This window comes from Scatophagus argus, chromosome 16, assembly GCF_020382885.2.
Source record: "Scatophagus argus isolate fScaArg1 chromosome 16, fScaArg1.pri, whole genome shotgun sequence".
In the NCBI taxonomy this organism is placed as follows: Eukaryota; Metazoa; Chordata; class Actinopteri; family Scatophagidae; genus Scatophagus; species Scatophagus argus.
The window spans coordinates 6,403,777-6,427,110 of NC_058508.1; the positions used below are offsets into that span (position 1 = coordinate 6,403,777).

The 23,334-nt window shown below is 40.7% G+C and overlaps 1 protein-coding gene across 2 annotated transcripts in view; it reads right to left on the reverse strand.

The window, feature by feature from the left end:
- Nucleotides 1-23,334, reverse strand: part of LOC124072817 (ubiquitin carboxyl-terminal hydrolase 43-like) — a 58,370-nt gene that overhangs the window by 15,345 nt on the left and 19,691 nt on the right. For both annotated transcript variants that reach the window (XM_046414519.1, XM_046414520.1), the window contains exons 3-8: nucleotides 21,418-21,521; nucleotides 14,845-14,937; nucleotides 10,619-10,754; nucleotides 10,138-10,282; nucleotides 4,007-4,169; nucleotides 2,228-2,339 (exon numbers count right to left, since the gene is read on the reverse strand). In XM_046414519.1, coding sequence (XP_046270475.1) covers nucleotides 2,228-2,339; nucleotides 4,007-4,169; nucleotides 10,138-10,282; nucleotides 10,619-10,754; nucleotides 14,845-14,937; nucleotides 21,418-21,521 — 753 coding nt within the window. The remainder of the gene's footprint in view (nucleotides 1-2,227; nucleotides 2,340-4,006; nucleotides 4,170-10,137; nucleotides 10,283-10,618; nucleotides 10,755-14,844; nucleotides 14,938-21,417; nucleotides 21,522-23,334) is intronic.

Sequence of the window (23,334 nt, forward strand, 5' to 3'; positions counted from 1 at the left end):
GCTTTTCTGTTTTTGAATTGCATCTTTGCTGAAGCTAAAATTAGACAGAAGCGGAAAAATCCACTTGTGAGTGTAATTCATTGGTGCAAGAAAACTAGAGATTCTGTTGAGATGAAAGATTTAGAGCAAACATCTGCTCTGAGCATGGCTCCTTTCTTGGCAGAGGTAGGCTCCAACAAACTGATTATACTGTACAAGCCTGGTTTTAATTAAATAGCTGACAGCATGGGGCACAAAGAGACTACAGAGCTCCAACCGAGTTATTCAAAATGTTGCACCTGACTCTTCTCTTCCTCTGTCTCCTGACACTTCTCAAAGAACACCGAGTAATATACAGCAAGCTGGATAGCCAGTTTCTCGCACCACCCGAGCTTTAAATGGCTCTTTACTGCAGTTGTGTGTTAGCTGGCAAAGAGAAGAGACATTGATTGGGAATCTGTTTGACTACATGATTAACAACATGCTTCTGCACACAATAATATGCTGAAACACAAGCAATTATACAGTACAGGCAAGGAGCAAGCAGAAACAAGCAAGAAAATAGACCCGCTGGCCTGAGTGAAGTAAATAATTGATATAACAGCGACATACAGCAGGGGTGTATCCAAGCAAGCTAAGCTGTTTGCATTTCTATCATTATGTCCCATATTTCACGCGTTAACAAGGCTGCCATGCTTCTCTGCATGCATGGAAGACTGACAGGCCAAGAACTCACCTTCAGACCCCATCAAGTCTCATTAGTAACACACTGCCTGCCCTACAGCCGGTCACAGCCATGCATATGCAAATATATTATTATGTACACTGTGGGAATGAAATCAAGATGGAACCTAAAGATATAAACATTATAAAAGTTACGACCCGTAACTGTTTGAACATATAAATCAAAGATTTATTAATATAATAGAGTAGGCCTTACTTCAGCTAACCTTGTGCTTCACAAAGCCTTTTCAGCACCACCACTGATATGTGCATTTCATTTTCAGAGATGCTATAATTAAGTTCTTTCATTCATGACATTAATGATCAGTTCAGCGTAAAGACATCTGTTGTTTCATTGCAGCAGTTCGGTGGCTCTGCCCTTTGTTTGCATTTGAATCATTGCTTGTACCTTGAAGTAGCTAAAAAGGTGTTGCCAGAGCAATGTTAAAAATCATTTGAGCTGCACCTGCAAGGCTTTGCTGAAACACCTGTGTTACTTTAAAAAGGCTTCACTCACTGCCAGTTAAGATGAATTGCTTTCTTGTAACTTTCCTGTTTTTTTTCACATATTTTAAAGTCTCTTTTCATTTCCACTTTCCATCCTGTGTTTATACTGTAGTACTGACACTAAGGAGGGCAGAAGGCTATTGCAAGCAGAGACTGGCACAGTACAAGGCCAATAACACAACAGCACTGGGAGATGAGTGGACAAAAGTAAAACTCCCTGCATAAACATGGCCATGCCACAAAGTCATGAAATTGGACTCTCCAGAAGAAGAAGAAGCAGCTTTGTCCACATTCTATCCATGTGTATCAGAGAGCGCTCGTCTTAACCCACTTCAGCTGACTCTGGTCTGGTGTGCCGGTGTGTGCAATGAGAGGACAGTGCTTCCTCTCCAGCTTCCAGGTGGTGCTTTACGCTCCCCCACCTGTGCTAAACAGTGCCCTTGTGTGGGCATGTTTTGCTCTGTCCCGAGCCAAAAAACCTGTCTCTGAAGAGGTGCGCCAGCCGGCACAGCAGGGGGGAACAATGTCCCCCCTCTGCCTCCAGCCGGTGCTCAAAACAAGCCCGCCCACACAACACGGCCATTAAATGTGAGTTTAACAGGAATCATGGAGCAATTTCTATTGACACACAGGTATACAGTGCGATTTTAGTCCAACGGTTATCTGGTTGTGGTGAAGAAACATATTAAAGATAATAAATACATTTCTCCATTCTAACATTGATGTTGCGACAGTGGCAGTATTTACAGTAGATGTCCACATTGTCACACAATAGCAAATGACAGTGTGTATCCCACTGTGTCACTCTTTTGACCTGCGTTTCATGTCAGTCTTTGTCATTTGATTGGATGTGAACAGATCACTGCCTGTTGACATGCACGGCTTAATCGGAGGATATGGTTTCAAGAATCAGCTCTGCTAAAGAGTCTGTATGAGTGTAAATGTGTGGACACAAGTGAAAAAAATTCCTTTCTTACATGGATCAATTATCACATAACCATTAACAGTTGTCCAGTACCTGTGCCTGAGCTCCATTGATCATCAGGTAATAAAGCTTGCTGAGGATGCTCTGCTGCAGCTGGTCCCAGGAAATAGACCGGTCCTCCCTCATTAGGAATGGAGGCCCAAACCTTGAAGAGGAATAGAAAAAGCAGACAGCTCACGACAGCCACACTCAACCACTCTACATTAGTCCTGACGGGCCAACATCTCCTTGTCTTACTGTCGTGCAAATAGTCATTTATTAACATTACCGACAAAATTTCTCATCACAACACATCTATGGAAGCACAGAGAGAGATAATAAGGAGCGAAAATAGCTGGAGAGGAGAGGGACAACAATCAAAAGATCACATGACACATTAATTACAATACACGTTTAATTGAGGGCACTCCTCCATGGTATGCATGAGACTTTCTAGTGTGAGACCGTGTGAGCATGCATGCAGCAAACAAAGACACACAGGCACACACACAGTGGATGACAATGGGGTGCTATAAAACTTAGTAGGAACAGATGTTAAATGAATGAAAAGCAAGCTATATTGCATGTGTGAAGGGACTACTTTTTTCTGTTTTCTGAAATCCTTAAAGACATTGACACAAAATATTAGAAATCAAACACACACCCTCACTCATAGAGTTTTCTCATTACATCATATACATAGATACCATGGAGACATTCAGTATAAATAAGGCTGGATCACTTTTCAGGATGTTAACCATTAACATTCTGCGGTGACTGAGCGGCGACAGCTGCAGCAGGAAGAGACAATATATGCAAAATGAGGGGGAAAACTCTGTTGGAAACTGCTGTGGAGCAGGAGGAATAACAATGTAACTCTTTTGCTGTATGGTTTGGTTTGTGACAAATGGACTTAAATCCGAAGTCATTTCACACTGTGTTTGCTACTCTCTAGCTCCTCATTCTCACAGTGAATGTTTCAACTCCGCCAACCTGATAATTAATATGGAATAATCTTGGATTTTTGATGGGATCATGCAGTGAAATCTAATATCTAACTCAGATTAGCAACTGCCCTATATTTATTTTCAGCCTGTCTCAACAGACACGAGAATCAGTAACAAGATGTAACAAGTAAAACGTCTTGATGTCTAATTATTAACTTTCAAGAATAACACTTGGACATGACACATAAAATGTGAAACTTTCTTAAATCTACGACTATCTGTTGGTCTCACAGTTCTAAAAAACCAACAAAAGCGAGAGTTTTCACACTTTACTGATATTCAGAAATACACTGGTGATGCTATTACACAAACAACCAGAGCTAGAAACAAGTATGCGACTCCAATGTCACTTGCTTGGCACAGAAAAGTCCTCCAGCTGTCATCTGATGAGAGCGAGATAGGTGGGTGGTTTGATCGACGACAGCGAGGCATTTGAAGGAGAAACTGAGACGTGGCCGGGATTGGACTTTCCCACAGCCGTGATGGCGAGCTCACCTATATTGATCTCTCAGGACTCTGTCAGGGAGACGAGTGTCTGATCTCTATATCGTGCCAGATGTCGGATTCCTCAGCTGATTGATTTTGAAACTCATCTCACAGTGAGATGTGAGTCTTTTCCCGAACAGGGTGCTAACATGACCTTGACGTACTTCACCAGAGCAAGGCTGGATGTAATGTGGGCTGTGCTACTACTGCATGTGGAGCTCACATCTGCTGAAAATCTGTTAACTGTGAAACCAGCAAAAACCCTGATGACTGACAAGTCAGAAAAGCTGACAAGATTTGATATTTTGCCGTCATAAAAGGGTTCAACTGTTATCGTTACCTAACAGCATGTTGGCCGGCGCCTGCAGCGTTGCACACCAACAGCAGAATCTTTACAGGGACGCCCTGGTTGAGGAACTCTGATGACAACGTCCCAGATGAGGGTAACCTCTGACCTTCAGGACCAGTGGAGTATGGGGACGATGGGAGGCTGTGATGGTAACCTGGCAGAGGAGGAAGAACACAGGACAAAGTCAGAGAGGAGGCGTGAGATCAAAGAGCCAAGATACACTAAAATGAGTCATAGGATGAGAAGAGAACAAGGTGATACAAGATGTGTTTTTTTACTTTTTTGAACTATAGATATAATCAAATTCTTGATAAATCCTACTGATGCTAATCACGCACCAGTTTCACATTCATTTGGTAAACAGCTCACTTTCAAAGACAGACAGGCCGACACTTTCAAAGACTACACTGATCTCAGATGGTATGATAATTCGCATTCTTCCTTTGAACGAAAGATGAACTTATTTCAAGCACTGAAAACTTAATGATTAAACTTATCACCTCTAACAAGGAGTGAGGAGGAGAATTGAGATATATAAAGTGGTGAGACAGCAGCTTTCTATTTGGAGATCAGTGATTCAGAGGGGAGAACAGATGGACCAATGGCTGCCTGCGCTCTCAGCGGGAGGTATTATCTGATGCAGCTTCAGCTCCACATCCTGTCCTGGTGGGGTGCCAAGCAGCACTACTTCTCTCCCGTCTCTCGGAGAGGTGTGACTGACTGAGCAAAAAGCTGAGATCATAAGATTCCCTGTGAAACGTGACGTCAGTGGGCCTGTGTTTTTGTCTCACATCTGACAAACCTCTGGTCTTAGCATGCGGGTCAGCCCCTCAGAGGCTCACAGTGATAAATCACATGCTGAATTAGATTGACCACGGTAGCTGTGCCTTCTCCAAACGTTTCATTAAACACTGTTGTTTACACCTGACACGTGATTCATCACTGACAAAGCAAATGCCACTGCTGAGCATCCTGTTACTGTGACCCTTGCAAAGTAACGCAGGCTCTATGTCGGCACATCCCTCCTCCTACAGAAAAAACTGGGGTGTGAGGATGTTAAGCTGCGCACTGTATGAAGGGCAAGGCCTGTTCAAAAATAATCAAAGTCTACATTCAAACCACCAAAGCTTTAACATTAAAACCTCTGATTGCAGTGTCTCGACCTCAAGAATGAGAGTAATGATAAGTATGCAGCTTTTCATTTATTAATGTCGCTCTAATCAAGCAAGTGATAAAACTTGCTTAAATCATGTGCTGCAATTTGCATGAGCAGCGACCTCTGACAGCCGTGGGAATGATTAATGGGAAAAAAATCTCATTTTAAATGCCCAGTGAAACATGTTCATGAAACAGCAGTAAAATGCGGAGGTCACCTCTCAGCCTGTCCTGCTAAGATTTATACAGAGATGGTATGGAGACCCACCTCTCATCGCTCTTTAAATAATCTTTTATGACTTACTGTCAAAAACTGTACTGTTTCTGGACATTTATCAAAGATGCTGTCATTTCACTCCTGATTTTTTTTTAACCTCGTTTAACAGTGGAAGTATGAGACAATTCCCATAGCTATACTGAAAAGGGCACCACTAAACACCTATGTGAAAATAGGTAAGGGTACTTAGACTCAAACACACTCCACACAAAAAGCTAACTTTGTTTGGCCTACATACGTATTTAACCTAATCTTTTATTATCGAAAAGCCTGTAACTAATTCTAAGAAATCGCAGGAGCCCGTGAACTCATCATTCCTGTGCACAGTTAGGCTTCTTGCATTGTTGAATAGACAGACAGGATGAGCGAGACTAAACACAGACTATGTGAAAGCCCATAATGAAACACCTCTGCCCCTTCAGGGATCTACTCTCCCCTTCAGCTACAGCACAACCCCCACCCAAAACCCATTAGCTGTCTGCACAGTCATATAACGGGTTTTTGAACAAACAAAGGTTGTTATTATGCACATATTATGTAGTACAGACTTCTACAAATGTAAATAGTAATACACAGTATACTTTGCTACAAGAAACATAACTCACGTCCTCAGATACACGATGCACCTTTGCCAAAGGAAAGATGAGTGAGATTATGTGAGTTAATAAGCACTTAGGTTATAAATATATCACGTATGTGTGCTCCAAAAGAAATGATCACTAGCTGTGAGACAGCCCATTAGATTACACCAAATGTCAAAGGTTGGTATGTGCTACTCCCCATGTGTGACTGAGTTAACTAATGTCAAACAAGTGCAATCTCGTCTCCCAAATTACTTAATTTAACTTTTCATTGTTTTCCTGCCCAGCTGACTGGATTTTGGATGTTACTTGTGACAAATGTTTCACGCATAAATTAGTAACGTGTGGCAGCCCAATGAAGGTAAATGCTACTAACACTGCGCCATTGCAATACTGCCAGATTTGATTTGATCTACACTGCTTGTTAAACCAGGCTATGAGTCCATAGGCAGACACTTTGTGAGGCTGTCGCAGTGATGCTAAACGCTAGCAGTCAGCACCACTGTGACAACACTGATGTTTAGCAGATAGATAGAGGCTAAGCATAGTCATATCTGAATCAAATTTCAAGGCAATCCATTAAACAGTTGTTAAGAGAGTGGACCAACATGGTGGACATTGTCACTCCTAGAGCCACTGTGCTAGTGTGGCTAACAGAAATGACTCAAAGTCTCTTTAGATAAGATTTAAGCTGTAAATCAGACACATAAATGCAGATAGTAACTGTATTCTCAGGTTGGATGCTCAAGTGTTTCAATGAAGGGCCGTGCTTAAGTACACGCAGGATGAAGCAGATGGAAAGCTGAGGGCAAACACTTACTACACAGTCCAGAAGTTCAGACGTTTCTCTCCTTGTAGTCACCACTGAACTACAGTACTTAGGGATTCTTAGTTTGACTGACCGACTGTGCAGCTCCCTAACTTACTGGGATTTATCATCCTGATCATTTCGAAAAATTAACATCTGAAGTGTGGAACTTTTGTCTCCCCCTGCTGGCAGTGAAAGCAATTACATAAACACATTTGACATACTAATGATGCCACAGACTCAATCATAATCCTAGATGCTGTAGCCCAGGTGTTCTCAACTTTTTGTTATTAAAAGTCCACTTCTTCTGTGATTAAATTTATAATGAGCTCCTTCACACATAAATGAAAGAAAAAAACCCATAACATCATTAGATAAAAGTTGCTGTGGCAGGAATATGCAGAGTGGCAAAGCTCACTTGATCCTGCAGAGGTCTCAGTTGTTTATCGCGTGTAAAATTGTTAACAGCCCGTACATAAATAAGCAAAATCCCGGGTGATGGATGAAGAGGAGAAAAGAACCTGTTCTGTCTGTAACAGAGATAAAAGAATGTGAAATGGATACTTAACTGTGAGAGCCAACTATCTGCTTCCAAATATTCTTTGGCAGGTGATCCCTTATTCAGGTCTCATCCTTGGCACTAGTACTCCCCATAGTGATTATTGTGCTTATTCATTTCTGCTGCATTAAAACAGAAAAAGACTTCTTTCTCACATGAAACTTGTTTTAAGATTTTATACATTATTTGTTTTCAATCTAAAAGTTGATTGCCAGATTGTAGGCACATGAAAGGAGTACATCACTAAGTAGAATTAACTACATTCAGTTGGGGGGTCATAGTGTTATGTTATACAAGCTCTGTTCACGACTTGCACACCCACAGTGTTGTTTTCTCCTACTGCGCGAAAACCAGCCTTGGATGTTATCAGACTTAGCAGCTCTGTCCTGTTCTTTGTTTGAAACAAATTACAGTCTGATCTTTTTTTTTCAAATATTTAGTAATTAAGTGTCACTCAACATTTTAATAAAAGAGCTATGATGTGTCTTTATTTACACGTCTTTAGAAATCAGCTGGAAAGGGGGACATTTTGCCCGGGACATGTAGCTTTAGCCTCATGAATTTCGATGTTCAATCTGCCGACATTATGACTATAAATTGCTGTGTGAAAGCCAAAGCAATGGGCATATCAACCAAAAGTGAGGAGTGCGGCTTTGTAAACAGCCAGTTACCAATAGCGGTACTTGGGTCAGCATCACTGCGCCCATTCAACCTTTCTGTGACCCAACATGACCTTATAGGATAGAGGTGCTGGGGAATGAACAAAATGATGACTTCAGTGTGTGGAGGTGATATATGCAATGGTGAGACTATGATGTAGGAGATTAATTTTAAGTCCAGCAGGGAGGCTGGGAGTCAGAGCGGGAAGGTCATCTCATCACTGTTTGCCTTTGGTCCGATCCAAGAGTATTTAATTTATTCATTCCGAGGAGACACTGAACAGCTCTTTACCGAGCGCCTCATGCTGCCTCCAACAATGACTGAGTTACTTTTCCCTTGAAAATGCACTGAACCCCACAGAACCTCAATCAGTTGAGTGTGCTACCTTCAACAAGGAGGAAACTGGTGAAGCATAATATAACAGGGTTACCCATAGATTTCATTCCACAAGATGTATTTGCTCTGCATGTGTAAAGCAATCAGGAGGCTGCTTTCTCTAGACTCCACACTTTACATGTGGCTTATTTAATGCTGAAGGACATAATCCACACTGACAACCTTTCCTTAACATTACCACAGCACATAAACTGCTTAGATTGCCAGACTTTGCTTTAATGAGACCTCTGGTGAGTGTTTGTTATTCTATCTCATATGTAACCCACAGATTTTTACTTCCATTTAAGCGTTTATGGATAATTGATTAAGGGTCTCTCTGGGATCAGACTGTTTAGAATTAGTAATTGCAGAAGGGGCATAAAGATTACATTTTAATGGCGCCAGACAGCCTGGAAGCATTACAAATCATTGACACATTTGATACATTTAAACACACACACACACACACAGTTTTCTCGAGAACTGTTCATCTGATCGATTAGGTGCCGAGAACACAAGAAAGTACAGCGTCATATCCGAAGGTGTTAAGATTAAGCAGGTCTCAGGGAAGCAGTCATGCAAACAGGTGTGCTTTGAATCTGTACTGGTCTGGAATAATAAGGTACATTTTATACATTAACATGATATTTTAATGGCACTCATTATTTTGATGTTTATAGCTCTGGTTGACCACAAACAGAGGCAGAAAATATTCAAGGGCTATAGTTGAGTAAAAAAAAATAAATAAATTTACTCAATATTTCATTTACATTCATAAATAATTTAAGAGTGTAATGGGATATTTAACAATTGGGAAAACGAAAAAATGTTTTTCAGTTAAGCATCAAAACAAGCTAATGCTGCCCTTTTTGGTATCCCGTCACTCTGGGTTTGCTCAGTTACATAAGTTTGTTTAATCAGCACATTTCCTAAAGATTTAAATGTTCTTTAAAGATGACAATATCTTACATGTATTCTCACAAGGCAAACATATCAGTGTGAACGACAGGATAATCTGCAAAGCACAGAAAAGTGTTGAGTGGTGATGTTGAGTTTCCATATCAACGCCTGCAGGCTGAGCCAGTGAAAATCCAGGGAGTTTAGACTGTGCCAGCATGCAGACCAGCCAGACTGTCGGGGGGGGGGCTCCTTTTAGGTGACACTGCTGTGTGTGGCCATTCGGCAACATAAATTGAAGCACTAAAAGTCACATTTTTCAGGTACAACAGGCAAGCTGATAAAGTGCTGGGACTTACAGCCCCGTGAGAGAGGACAACAGCGCAGAACTCAGATCTCAAAACACTGTAAAGCAAGAAACAAGGGGAAACTATGTAATGAAATACTTCTGAGCACATATTTTACATCAGTAGCTGGAAAATAGAAGAAATGAAGAGATAAATCTGAGTGCAAGTAAAACCTGCACATGGGGGGGGGGGGGGTGTAATTCACAGAGCTGTATGTGAAGTTATATACTTCTTAATGTGCTTCCCGAGGGCCCCCTGCAGTAAGGTGCATTCCCTGAGGGTTTCATTAAGCAAAACACATTAATAAAATTGCTTTGTTTTGCTTACAGATCTGTGTGTACAGCCACATTAAAGTAGAAATAAATATTAATGCAGTACTACAAACTACTTATACTCAACATGTCGTGTTGTAACTAAAAATAGCGTGTTAGACAGCAGTTTCCACCTTTAGTCACGCGGCTACCTGAGATCCGTGCAGAGCCTCCTCTGATGTAGAGGGGCGGAGCCTGGAAGGCGTAGATGACATCATTCTCAGCAATGCTGGTCAGATCCTCCTCGTCAAAGAAGGAGCGCTGGAAACCTATGGAGTAAACCTCTGCCAGGATCACCTGAAGACAAATATACAAATGCAAACACACACACGTTAGTTTCCTGAGAACAGTGTCATTATGCATCTTATAATGCCGTGAGAGTGAACTTTGAGCCCACTTGATCGAACGTCAGCCTTTGCCCAATTATTCCCCCAGTCTAAGATCCAGCTTAATGTGTTTTAGCCAAATGTGCATGAATAATAGTATTTAATCCACTAGCACATAACAAAAAGTCACGAATACAATCCACAAATCACTATAATCACACTTGTGTGCCAGCCAACGTCAGCTTGTGCTGCTCTATTACAGAATACTTGTGGTTTAAAATAGGAAAATTGAAGAGCTTTAAGTTACCTGGTCTGGGGAAAGTTTTCCCTCGTCAGCCACCATCCTCCTAAGGTAGGCCACAGACCCAAAGAGAGGCACAGCCAGCCCGACCCGCAGGAACCTCTGTCCTTTGGTGCTGAACACCAGGATCACACACAGCGGCCTGCCACAGGGGAAGAGACATAAACAGGGACGGTGGGAAAGAGGGGCAGCCACTATTTTGATTTCTGTGCCATTTCTCACTGCGGCCTCCTCTACGGTCAGGAAGGGACAAAAGAAGACATTCATGAATAAATCAATACATTTTAACATGAATAATAGATCATTAGAACTTGGTTTTATGTGTGCCAAATAATGGAATCTCTACTGCATTTTTAAAAACGACGAGCGCTTTGCTGTGACCTCTCCAGAGGTAGCACTGACATGAGCAGGGTGCTGGGACATAATGGCTTCTTTGAATAACAGCACACTGAGGAGATGGAGGGAAACATTATCAGGTACCTGTGGGAGTGCATGGCCTGAAGGCTGTAGCCACATAGAAAGATACTACACAGAGAAATAGATTTTTTGGGGGGTTTTTTACACATCAATATTATAGAAATAATGGAGAGATATAAACTTTATTGATCCCTCGCAGAGATATTGAGGTATTCCGGCAGCAAAAGAAAGCACAAGATCTTATGCACAGAACAGAGAAGAAACCCTTAAAAAAAGATGAAAACTCAAATTTATCTTCGGGAGTAAAAATGCAAAAGAGGTGGTAAAACAGAAAAATGAAGACTGAAGAAATTTACACTTGGGGGCTAAAGGCATAACATTTCCTCTGAAAGATAAATACAAAAGACAAAATCATGCCATGCTTAAAACAAAGCCCCTGAGCCAGAATGTCCATGAATCAAAAAAGTTGACCAAGATCATTTGGTGAGCTCTTGATCGATGAATAGTGAGGCTCTTGAGTGTTGCAGGGTGACAGCAGGGGATGTCAGAGCACACAGGTGAGGACACCAGCGGCAGGACAGATGACTCTTTACAATCTGCAGCACACCTCAGGATCACCTCTACCCTGCAGCCAATGAGGATACATTCACTGAGTGAGTTCTGATTTAGACGCCCCCACTCTAAACTAAAGCCATATGTTTTTGAAAGCTCTGCGGCTGGGGTTCCCAACCTTTATCGCACTTTTGCTCATTTTTTGTATTATCAGTCTCAGTGAGGGTGTGCTGAGGGGAACCTCTGAGTGTAAGTGTTCTTGAGGCATACGTTTGACAAGGGGTCAAGTAGTAGGTCAAAGGTCAGCGTGCATGTTCATGTAAGTTTTGGTTCAGGTGTGATCTGTTTATCCTCCAGCACAGTAAGGCTTCAGTCAGAGTCAGGAAAAGACTTAGAGACAAAGAGAGGGAAAAGTGCAGAAATAAGAGTGGGTAAGAATAAAACCTAAAACATAACTTTATTAGCTCTGGAATTCCTAACTTTCCTTACCAACTAACTAACCAACTTGTTTACTCCTGTTCCATTGATTTTGGTCTGAAACACAGTACTGTAATTTGTAATGAAGCCACAGAGGCTTTCCTAATTTATGCTCAGTCAATTTTTGATACCAGTATGACTAAAACTGTACCTGCTAAACCACTCTACAGGGGGGCCGGATTGTAATGATTGGTACTTAAGGCTTTTATCTCATCATTATCTTTGAGACATTTTTTATTTCCATATATTCCATCTTATGAAAAAAATAGAGATAAAATGATGTATAATAAAGACTGCTGAAGACAGAAACAGTGCCTAGAGATATTTAAGGTCCTAACATGTTGATCAGTTAATGAATTTGGCTAATGGCTGCAGCCACTGAGAGAGAACATTCACAGAAGTTTTACATACAGTGAAAATAAAAACATACAAACATGCAAAGAGTTAGTGATTGCCCAGTAACAGAGTCCAGTGTTTGGACTGCTAGGCACAGAAACTGTTGGTTTGGTAACAAACAGTATGTGTTTATAGCTTGCAGACATGGCTTAGCTGGGAGTGAGCTGAACTCTTCTCACAAAAAATGCATTAAAAACGCTTTAAATGCCAGCCCATCTGTTTTCTCCCCTGTTTATCCCTTCAGAAGTGTTTTCTCTCACCCTATGTGCCACACAGTTAAAAGAAAGGAGGGTAACTAAATACTCTTCTGGCACAACGTCAGAACAAAGCTATTAAAAACAATTTCCTAAATTAGAGGGGATGTTGGCTGAACTTGCATAAACTATTTCAAAGGAAGGAAATAACTACCAAAAAACAACCTTGGCACACCTTAAAAAAGTGATCAACACACCTCTGTGTGTCAATCATGTAAAAGAGCTGTGCTTAGCATACAGGACTTAGTAAAAGCTACATTTTAGCCTAAAAAGTAAAAAGCTTTCCCAAATGGTTATGTTTAGAAGTAGATTAGCCACAGTATTTGCTTTTTCTTGAGATGAAGACGTGATGATCATTCTCCAGCCTGTATGCTTAATGTGCAGTATGGAGCCTGCAGCCTCCAAAAACACAAAAAACAGTGGGAAAAGCTCAGTTCAGAGGAAACAAAACCCACCCACCAGCACCTCTAAAGTTCACTAATTAACACGTTATATATTGTGTGTTTAATCAGTACAAAATTGGAAGTGTTAAAATGGCATTTTGCTGTTTTTACAGTGTTTTTTTCACTACTTTTTGGCTGAAAGCAGTAACTAAGTATATTATATATAACTATTCCTTTAATATTAGGTTGACATCTCAGGGTGTACCCCCACTCTTGCTCAAAGGATGCGAAGCAGGCTCCCAGCCTTAAGCAAGACAGGTGGTTTATGCTTAATCTCAGAATTAAGAAATGGTTTGGAGTCAGTCAGTTTAATGAAGTCATCAGCATATCAGTACAGCTGAAAAACTCATTTGTCCACCATATCACATAAAAGAGCAGAAGCCTGAAAAAGGTGAAAACAGAAGCTGATTTTAGGCAATGATCTGCAGTCACAAAAGCATTAGAGGTGGAGGAGGTGGAGGAAGTGGAATAGGTGTGTCAGTGTGGGTCTGGGAGGATGTTTCATCTGAGCAGGAGCTCCACCATTTCAGCTACTAACAGCCCACCTCCATGGAGCAGGACAGCAGAGAGGCAAAATATGGGAGACAATACAACTAATTTAGTTTACACAACATGAGCAGGACCACAGTAAATATCAGAAACAAGTTCTATAAACATGTTGTGAGTATTTAAGGGAAAGCCAGCGTTTGGAGTGTTAAAATGAAAGCCAGAAGCTTTCCTGTGGATTTTGTTGTGTGTGAGCAAAAGACCACTACATAGTTAAAGTGAGAGAGGTAAAGAGTGAATGGGGTCTCTCTCCATGAAAATGTCAGGATTTCCTGAACAGGCTCTGCTGACCTGACATGGAGAGCTGAGTGGTTGTTGTGATGTTAGGTTGAATAAGACATTGTTCCTCAGTGCTAAGAGGGTTTTCCACCACTTTTCCTTTTTGATACCAGCCCTTCAGCTTCACAATTACTTGAGTTCCTACTGTATGCCGTGCATGAACAAAACTGGGTGTTGTCCAGCCTGTTTTCATATTTTCAAGGTTAAAGAAACTTTTCCTTTCTCTTTCTTGCAGAGTGTGATGATACTGATTGATACTGCTCTGTATAGTAAATATGAAACAATAATCAGCTAGCAGTTATCTTAGCATTAAGACTGAAAACACAGGCTCTATCCAAAGGTAACAAAATCCACTTATAACAGCACTCTGTAAACTCACTTCATGTCTTATGCTGTTCATTTAATTTATAACAAAATGTTAAAATTTACAGTTCTACAATGAGTTATGGGTCAATTTTCTGTGGCAGGATGCTGTAACTTCAGAACCAGGCGAGCCATTTCCCCCTGCCTCCAGTCTTTGTGCTAAGCTAAGCTAACCATCTGATTTAACAGACAAATGTGAGAATTGTATCGATTCCCACATCTAACTTCATGCAAGAAAAAGGAATAGTTTGATGTTGTGATCCCTGAATTCAACAGCATGACCTCATTACCTAACAGACAGTGAAATGACAGATATTATACTGTTTATACTACTTTATTATACTACTTAATGTTGTTTTGGAGACCAGGAACAGGTCAATCAGTAGTCTAAAACAGATATAATCAATAGTTTCTAATTGTATATGCGGTTCTATTGTCTACCTGAGAAGAACCATGATTTCATATGATAGACCAAAGTCTGTATTTAAAAAACAGCAGTGCTCACCTGGTCTGGCGAAGAGGAATGGGGAGTGAGATGCAGAGGAAAGGGTCAAATGTGTTGCTCTGTTTCAGACAGTGAGGGCATGTCAGTGAAGATCTGAGGGAAACAAAGCACACGGTTACATTAGTCTAGAACGAGCAGCTGTGCGGACTTGACAGAGACTTCCAAAATAATCTCCAAGTCCTCCTGATTAAGTCTGGCAGGAAAGGACATGGCTTAATCTCATTGCACAAGTGAGCAACACAGTCAAAATGAACACGGTGTTCCGCTCAGAACCCCTGGATCTGATTGTGAGAACGGAAAAAATGAGTGATGTAACTGGTGAAAATGAGAGAGACAAAAGGTTGGGGTGGGAAGGGTGTGGTAAGTAGTAAGAGAAGCCCCTTGGGATGATTAGGGCTATAAAAGGGAACCAGCAGCAGCAGTTTTCATCTTGTTGCATCACTCTCACCAGTGCTACTAACGCACATGTGATGCCATTACGGGATCCCCATCAGAAAAGATTGGGAAGCTTTCCGCAGCTTTCTCTGCATCTGAGTGACAGGACGCAGATCACCGAAAAACCAAACTTTGTTGTCTACAGCACTGGTTTTATTTTGCAACAGTTTTCCATTCAGGCACTTTTGTTCATCAATTCACTTCTTTCAGTGGATCCCACACAATTTCACACAAGGCGCAGAACAAATTCCAGTTAACGAAATGTCTCAACAATAACTCCGAGAGTCCACTGAATTTAATGGACTGATTTCTCCAAATAAATTAAGTCAGTAAAGTAGAGTTCATCTCTGCAGCAGCTCCTGCACAGGACTTTCTGTAAATAAAAGATAATTAAATGAAGTGCTTTCTATCAACCTCTCTGAACATCAGTCCGGGTAGACCAAAAACTCGAATGGTTGGTATGTCTGCTCTAGGCCACTGCAGCAACATGACCACCTCCATGGAAGAGGACCTGCTCCCTCTGTAGATCTAAAAAGCTGGACCTTTAATTGACTGGTCTGTCCTAATGCATTCAATCAGTCTTCAGTGGATATTTTCCACACTTGTGCTTTGAAGTGACAACCAATTGAATGCGATTTCTAGGAGCCACATTAGAAGCCCAGAGTCTGAAGAAGCTACATTGTCCATGGAAGCTCTTAAGTTTCATTTCAAAACCAGCTGGGAAAAATATTTAGTTAAGAAAGGGAGCTGAAAAAAAAAAGATTCTTCAGAGTAAGGCATTAAGAGTAAGACCCCCATTAGCAAGAGTGCAACTACTTACTTAAGATAAAACATGATTCACCACTGCTACTGTAACAGTATGAAATGCATCGTGCTGCACATAAATTGATAATAGACTTGTGCAAAGCTTAACCCAGCAATAAAGTACAAATAGTGGGATACTGAGTACTCTGGGAGACTTAAACCCCCCATAAAGAAATATCATGCTTTATACATCATTATGAATGTACAGAGACAATATTTAGATTAAATAAAGAAAATGAACTGATTAATTTCAAACGCTAGCATCATAAACAATGCCTGAAAACACTCTGCATCTTCTTCCTAAATCTAATATCTTTTTCACTGGCTCGCCCTGTGAGGAACACCTTTACCACCCAAGTTTATGTGTGTCAAACTTTTACAACCTTCATACGTCATCCTACCATGGGAAATTAAGCCACAGATGAACTGCTCAAATGTGTGTTTTTTTTCTTATATATAGCAAGGCACCTGACAGACCCAGTGGGGTGAGCGAATAAAGCTCTATTCAAGCAAACCCAGCTGACACTGGCTCTTAGTGCATCTCTCCCTCTTGGCAAAGCAGAATGGCTGCCCTACGGATGTCTTATTCTCGCCAGGAAACAGTGAGGGTAACTGCACTCCATGCATACAAATCACACTCAGTCTCCACTAAAACATAGATGTGCCCAGCACTGCTCGAAAACACTCAGAAAGAAAAGGGGGGGAAAAAAAGAAAAGGAGCAGAGGAAGAGGTGATATTCTGGTGATGTTCTAATGGAGGAAGCGTGCAATGTTTTAGAGGCACGTATCCTGCTGTCTGTGATGCAGCCATGCTGAAGAGACTCTGAACTTGATGCTCTGCAATACCAAACACCGCTAAAGCTTTGAATTTCCCAGAGTAATGCAAAAAACAGGTATCTTTATCTAACTGATTATCAGTCCTACGACAATTCAAAAGTCAGTACTAGTATTAGAATCAAACACCAACTGAAATGCAGCTAATTCTTCTCACAAAGCATGGCAACAACCCTTTGTTGAGGGATGAGTGGTACTTTATTCACCGCACTAATGCTCTGAAAAATGCCTAAATCTTGATGTGTGCCTTATAATTCCAGTTGCAATTACAATATGCACATAAAAACAGACCAGACATTATTGGGTTTGTAAACAACTTCAAATCACAACAAATCAAACAGCTTTTACGATCAAAACAAAGGTCACACAGCTGAATTGATTTAGAGATGAAATGTGAGGGTCAGTCAGAGAGAGTGGCATCCCAGTAAGGCGAGCAGCGACCCCACTGAAGCCACAGCACGTCTGTGATCTGAAACGCTGGGCCGCTCGTCACTTGGCTGTACTGTAACGAACAATGCTTGACAGACAGACATTTTCACTGCAGTTTCTGCAGACTCCAGCCAGTGATTGACCCACATACAGACAAAGATCAAAGATCTTTTCCTTGTGTAAATGCACACTGTACGACTGTACAATGACAATAAAGACTCTTATCTTTAGTCAAGTAAGGAAATCTCATTTTAAATCTACAGACTTACTACATCAGATCTTCTGAAAAAGACTCAGAATGACACCAGATTTATCACAAAATGAGGCCTGAACGCACACTGAACAAAAGTTCAGATCAGAATTTGATCAGCTCCAGCATGTGATAACTGATAACATAATTTAAGATCAAATAAGTTATAGCTTGGCTTCCTTGGATTTAACTGGGTTTAACGCGTATAATGGCTGTGATGATGGCACAGGCACAAACCAGGCTATTACGAGGATAATTCTCCGGTCTGTCAAACCTAGATGTTGTATCACATTGGACACAGTGTGTTACACAGACAGTGGAGAGGCCTCAGCACTCAGAGGAAAAGACAGGGACAGGAGTCAAGATATATTTGATCGAAGTTAAACACCAGCAGTGATGATACATTTGAAAAGCTTTCAACTCCATTTAAAACCTCACAGCCTTATGATGCATGTTTTTTTTTTTTTTTTTTTGCATTATTAAAACAGATTCAGATTGTACACTTACAGCATATAGTTGTTTTATAAAGTTTGTGTTTAGCCCACCCTGTCATGTGTGTGTAAATATATATATATATATATATATATATATGTATGTATATATATATATATGTATGTATATACATCAATATATTCCCTCTACCCCTGGCTAGCACAGTATATAAGTGGGTGAGAACAAATTTTGCCTGCCAGGCTGTGAAGACTTCTGCTTTCTGTCTAGACACACCCAAGGTGTCACAGCTGAAACATTTGACAGTAAGGGTAGCAATTAAGAGATGTGCTCTGACAGATGTATTACTGGTAGTCACACAGAGCTGCCAATTTTGCGAGAAATTGGCAGATGGAGGATGGCAAAAAAAAAAGGATATGAGTGTTCAGTCTGGAGGAACTACTTTTAAAAACTGAATTAATTAACACACAGATTAGATTGTAGCGTTGAATCATAGACTTTAATAATAGGTCAGTGTGGTCAGTGGTTTGTGGATGGAGTCCAGATGTTGTGCTTTTGCACCAGCATCAGGATACATCTGATCCAGCTGGCTGGTGTAAATGAACAAAGACCTAATTAGAGATTGGCTCCTAATGCAAACCAAGAGGGAGTTGCCTGACTGGGTAAGAGTAATTAATTTCTAAGTACACACTGTGGTTCCAAAAACATCACTATAATAATCTGTGAGTTAACTGACCACAGCATCAATGAGCTTAACACAAATGTGACCACAACAAATCCGCTGTGCAAATGCTCTCATATTTTCTTGGACCAGACTAAAACTTGAAAATGTCACATAGATGAGTTGGCGAGAGAAACGTGACATCTGAATGACACTCCTCTCCCAGTTGGCCCAGCTGACAGATGCATATATTATGTAAAAAAAGAACCGCCTCTTTATTTCCTGGGTGCCTGATTGATGGGAGTCACGAGGACATCCAGCTGCATGAGAAATGGTGATAATACAGTGAAAAGCCCGCTTCTGGGGCTCGGCTGCACAAAGCAACAATAACTACTTTTGAAAATAAAAAAAAAAACTCTTTGTGATCTAAAATACACTAGACAAGTTCACAAAATATTACAGTGGTGAGGATACTTGACCACAGGCACAACTAACAACTCAAATGACTGTATTTCAGCCCGCACAAAAGGTAAGAACTCTGTAAATAAGTACTTGTACTAAAATGGGTTTCTACTTCCCTGAGAGATACAGAAGTTAGGGTACCAGGGCACTTTTTCCATCAGACCTTTTCAGTATTACAGCTCTTGCCTACTTGGTAATTACTGGAGGGGCTGTGTATTGTTGTTCAAGCCAGGTGTCTGTGTCTCTGAGAACCTCTGTGTAAAAGAAATAATGACATCCCCATTACATCAGCTCTATCTAGCAGTTACTCTATAATCTGATAGTGGGCTTTGTGATTTGGTCCTGTCTCTACGCAGGTGTTATACAATTATATTTCAGTCACTTAGTGAGAGCAACACTCTGTGAAGCTCTTGCTTATAGAGAGCACATGACTGTTCTTAGATGTGGCTGTTTAGGATCTTTAATGACTTCTGTCTTGCAGTGCAGTCTGACATGTAAATGCTCTAACAGTAGAGGTGTTAAACAGTACACAAAACAGCTGATTTCCTCTATCTAGCCCCCCCCCCACCTTTCTCGTAACCACAATTAATTTTGACAGCTATAACCTATAGTGTTCCTCTGATCATAAACCATGGGGTTTATTCTTTATTTTTGACCATAATGAGACAATGTAATCTTAATTCAGGCAGTATACAGCTGAAGTAACACAATGTCAGAATGTTTTTTGGTGACCATAACACCTCCCAGTGAATTAAGTTGGCACACATCACACTGGTCAAACTTTCCATTTCTTGCAGAATACATTCATGCAGTTTATAGTGACAGGTGTATTTTAGCCCTCCAATTTTTTTTTTTTTTTTAAACAATGACGCCTTGATTTCAGACATAGACAAAAGCCTTCTTCTCATTGTTTGCAGGCAGCCTTTGATTGTATCAACTAAAATGCAAAGTAGCTAACTAACTATATAATTAAGCTAATGTTAGCTTCATGAGTTGGATGAAAAGGCTCTCTTGGGCTGATTTTTTTATGTTTTAAGCTGGCCCATTAAAAACACAGTCACACACACACACACACACACACACACACACACAAACATACTTGATGAGTACATGATAGATATCTTGCTAAAAACTGAGGTTAAAGACAAAAAACCAGCACTCTCACCAGCTGATGATTCATGTAGACACAGAAATGAAAAATGTTCTTGTGTAGCTAGAGTTAGTCCTGTTACAACACGGAAAAATGTAAGATCAAAGAAAACTGCCCCAAATCGAATAAGGTTAGAGAAGACTATTGTTTCTACATTCTGACATATTGGGTAGGAAGATCTCCCTACGGGGAAATACGATACAATGGATGTGCTGCTTGTGAACATGATTTCTGAGGGTCTTGTCATCAGTTTTGAGGTACTTCTGCTCTACTTGAGTATTTCCATTTGTTTTTGCTACTCCACACTTACACTCCACTACAATTTAGAGGCAAATATTGCCATTTTACTCCAGTACATTTATATAATAACATCAACAAATAAATTATGATGCAATACTATAGGTTAATGTATGTATCTGTGAAGGGAAATTCACAATCCATGCAGCAGATAAACTATGTAAAGTAGTTTAAACACATTTTTCAGCTTCAACACAAAAGGAATGAACACATTAATGCATTCATACTTATAATCCAGCAATATACTGTATATTAATCTGACATTTGCCATTCTGCATGATGAGTACTTTTATTTTACTGTTATTGTGATTCTATTACTTATGATCTTTTACTCTACTTGTAACAGAGTATTACAAAAGTGTGGTATTGCTACTTTCATTTCTGAGCTCTTCTTCAGCCTCTGCATAAAATTCCCCTGGTGTTGGAAGTAACACTGGGCAATGACTGTAAGCTCACAAAGTTAGCCAGACATGCTAACATTTACAGCTTATGTTTGAGCAAAAACACTGTTTAATCCTTTCTTAACACATTTGCTCTAATATTTTACAACAGTCTATAGATTAATACTAGAAGTAGATACCGGAAGTGGCAGTGGAGAATCACTGTTAGGGAGAAGGGTTTAGCGAACAGTATAATAATGTGCCATATTCTCTTCACATGACTGTAGCAAACATCCCAAGAAATCACTGAACCACACCAGTGGTCACCAAGACATAAAAGCTCTACTGCCAAAGTGCGGCTATATTAGTGGAATTCATGTCTGGTAGGTTAGCTTGTGGTATGCCGAGAAAGGAGACTTACTTGTACTGTGCCTGGAAATGTTCCTGGACAAAGCTGTGCTGGACTCCAGGCTGCTGGGACTGGGACAAGTCAGGAGACAGCACCTCCTCAGCTCCACCGGGGCCCTGAAGCACAGAGAAGGCCACCAGTAAACACAACACTGTTCCACTGTCACATTCAGAAATCCATCACAGGATGCTGAGGCTGTTATCACAGGTTAGCATTTTGAGAGGAAACTCATATTGTATATGGTGGAGGTGCAAAATAATTTTGGAAATCTTACACATCTCCTGCACCTTTAGCACATTTTTGCTTTTCCCTGGCAATATTCAAAAGTGGTGGAAGCACTAACCTACACATAACCCTCTGTGAAGCCCCCATCTTAATTCTTTCATCTACTCACCTACAACAGAGACAAAGCTGGCCTTGGATGAAGATAAAAGAAAAGGAGAAAAGGATACAAAAAAGAGAGTTGAATCACTAAAAGACTTGCAAGGTTGCAAAACAAATGTGTGGGATGGAACACACAGAGAGGGTCTCACGAACACTGCTCCGCCTCAATGACACAAAAACTAAGTGAACAGCCTTCTGGATCAATTTTTCATCATAATGGTGCAAAATGCCATCTAAATAGATGTATCTTATCCTCCGACTGTCAAAGAGATAAACTATGTCAAATGTATGCTGGCTGGAAAATGTATATTGTATGTATAATATTATTTTGGAAAACAGACTTTCTCGCTAAGCGTTATATAAGTTGTGAACATTAGAGCTGCTAGTATAAGCAAATTTTGTTATCTTTGGAGAGAGGTATGGTAGCCAGTTAGCTAGGCTAAATAAATAAATCTGCTAAAAGTTATCATCAGCAGTCATGCTGCATCACTAGGACATCTCTGTACAGAATCAGCTCTGTTTCACACCTTCCAGCAGAGCAGGATGGAAAAACATTCCATCAGTAAGTGGTTCTGCTTAAAAGGCCATCACATGGCATACAAGCACCTTGTTAGCATTTCCCTGCTTGCACGCTATCAGTCCCACAATAGCCTGTGTTAATGTCAGGTACTTGAGAATGCATTAAGTCATCATATCATTACTTTTAGTTTGGACTGGCTAGGCCAAAAGTAAATGCGCTCTCCGAGCTTTATGTTGACACTCTCTCTCTCTCTCTTTCTGTTTACTAGTCCACTGATTTCTAACTCCTGGTCCCATACTGGCTGCCACTGTTCCCAGGCTGGCAGCTCGACCATGACCTCCACTCTCAAACGGAGCTGAAAGGGGGTTTAGAATTTCTAAAGGGGAGAGGGAAGTGGAGGGAGTGAGTGCGTCATAGACAGACAGAAACAGGAGAGTCCTTTACAGTTCACTACCATTTCAAATCCTCAGTCTATTCTTTGAAGAGCATTTGAGATTTGCAAAGGCCATAGCAAGACTGCAACCTGAACTTCTTGCTACATCGTGCTTCAACAGACAACTACAATGACAAATGTCTGCCTGCCTCTCACTCTTTTCAACTTTTTGCACAGATATTTTTTCTATCGCTTATTCATATTCTCACGCAAAACAGCAGCACTGCCAAAAGAGGAGGTTCATCACAACTGATCCTCTTTTGGGCTAAAACATGTAACATTAAGTGTTAGAAATTAATTTAATGAAGTTAAGAGTGCAACACTAATCAAATGCACTGACCTCAGGCCCTGCATTTTGCTCCTTTTTTTTCTCCTCCACATACTTGGTAATGGATTCCATTGCTATCTTTGTTTAGAGATAACAAAGCAACACTGAGGCCACAGAGTGCAGACGCAATCAGTCTTATCACTTCTCAGAAATTCATGCCCAGTGCTGTCCAATCAAAAGACTGCAAGGTGTCAGCTGTGTGTTAACAGTAGCTATTGAAGATGTGGATGTTGAAGCACAGTGGGACAGGTTACAGGCTCACTG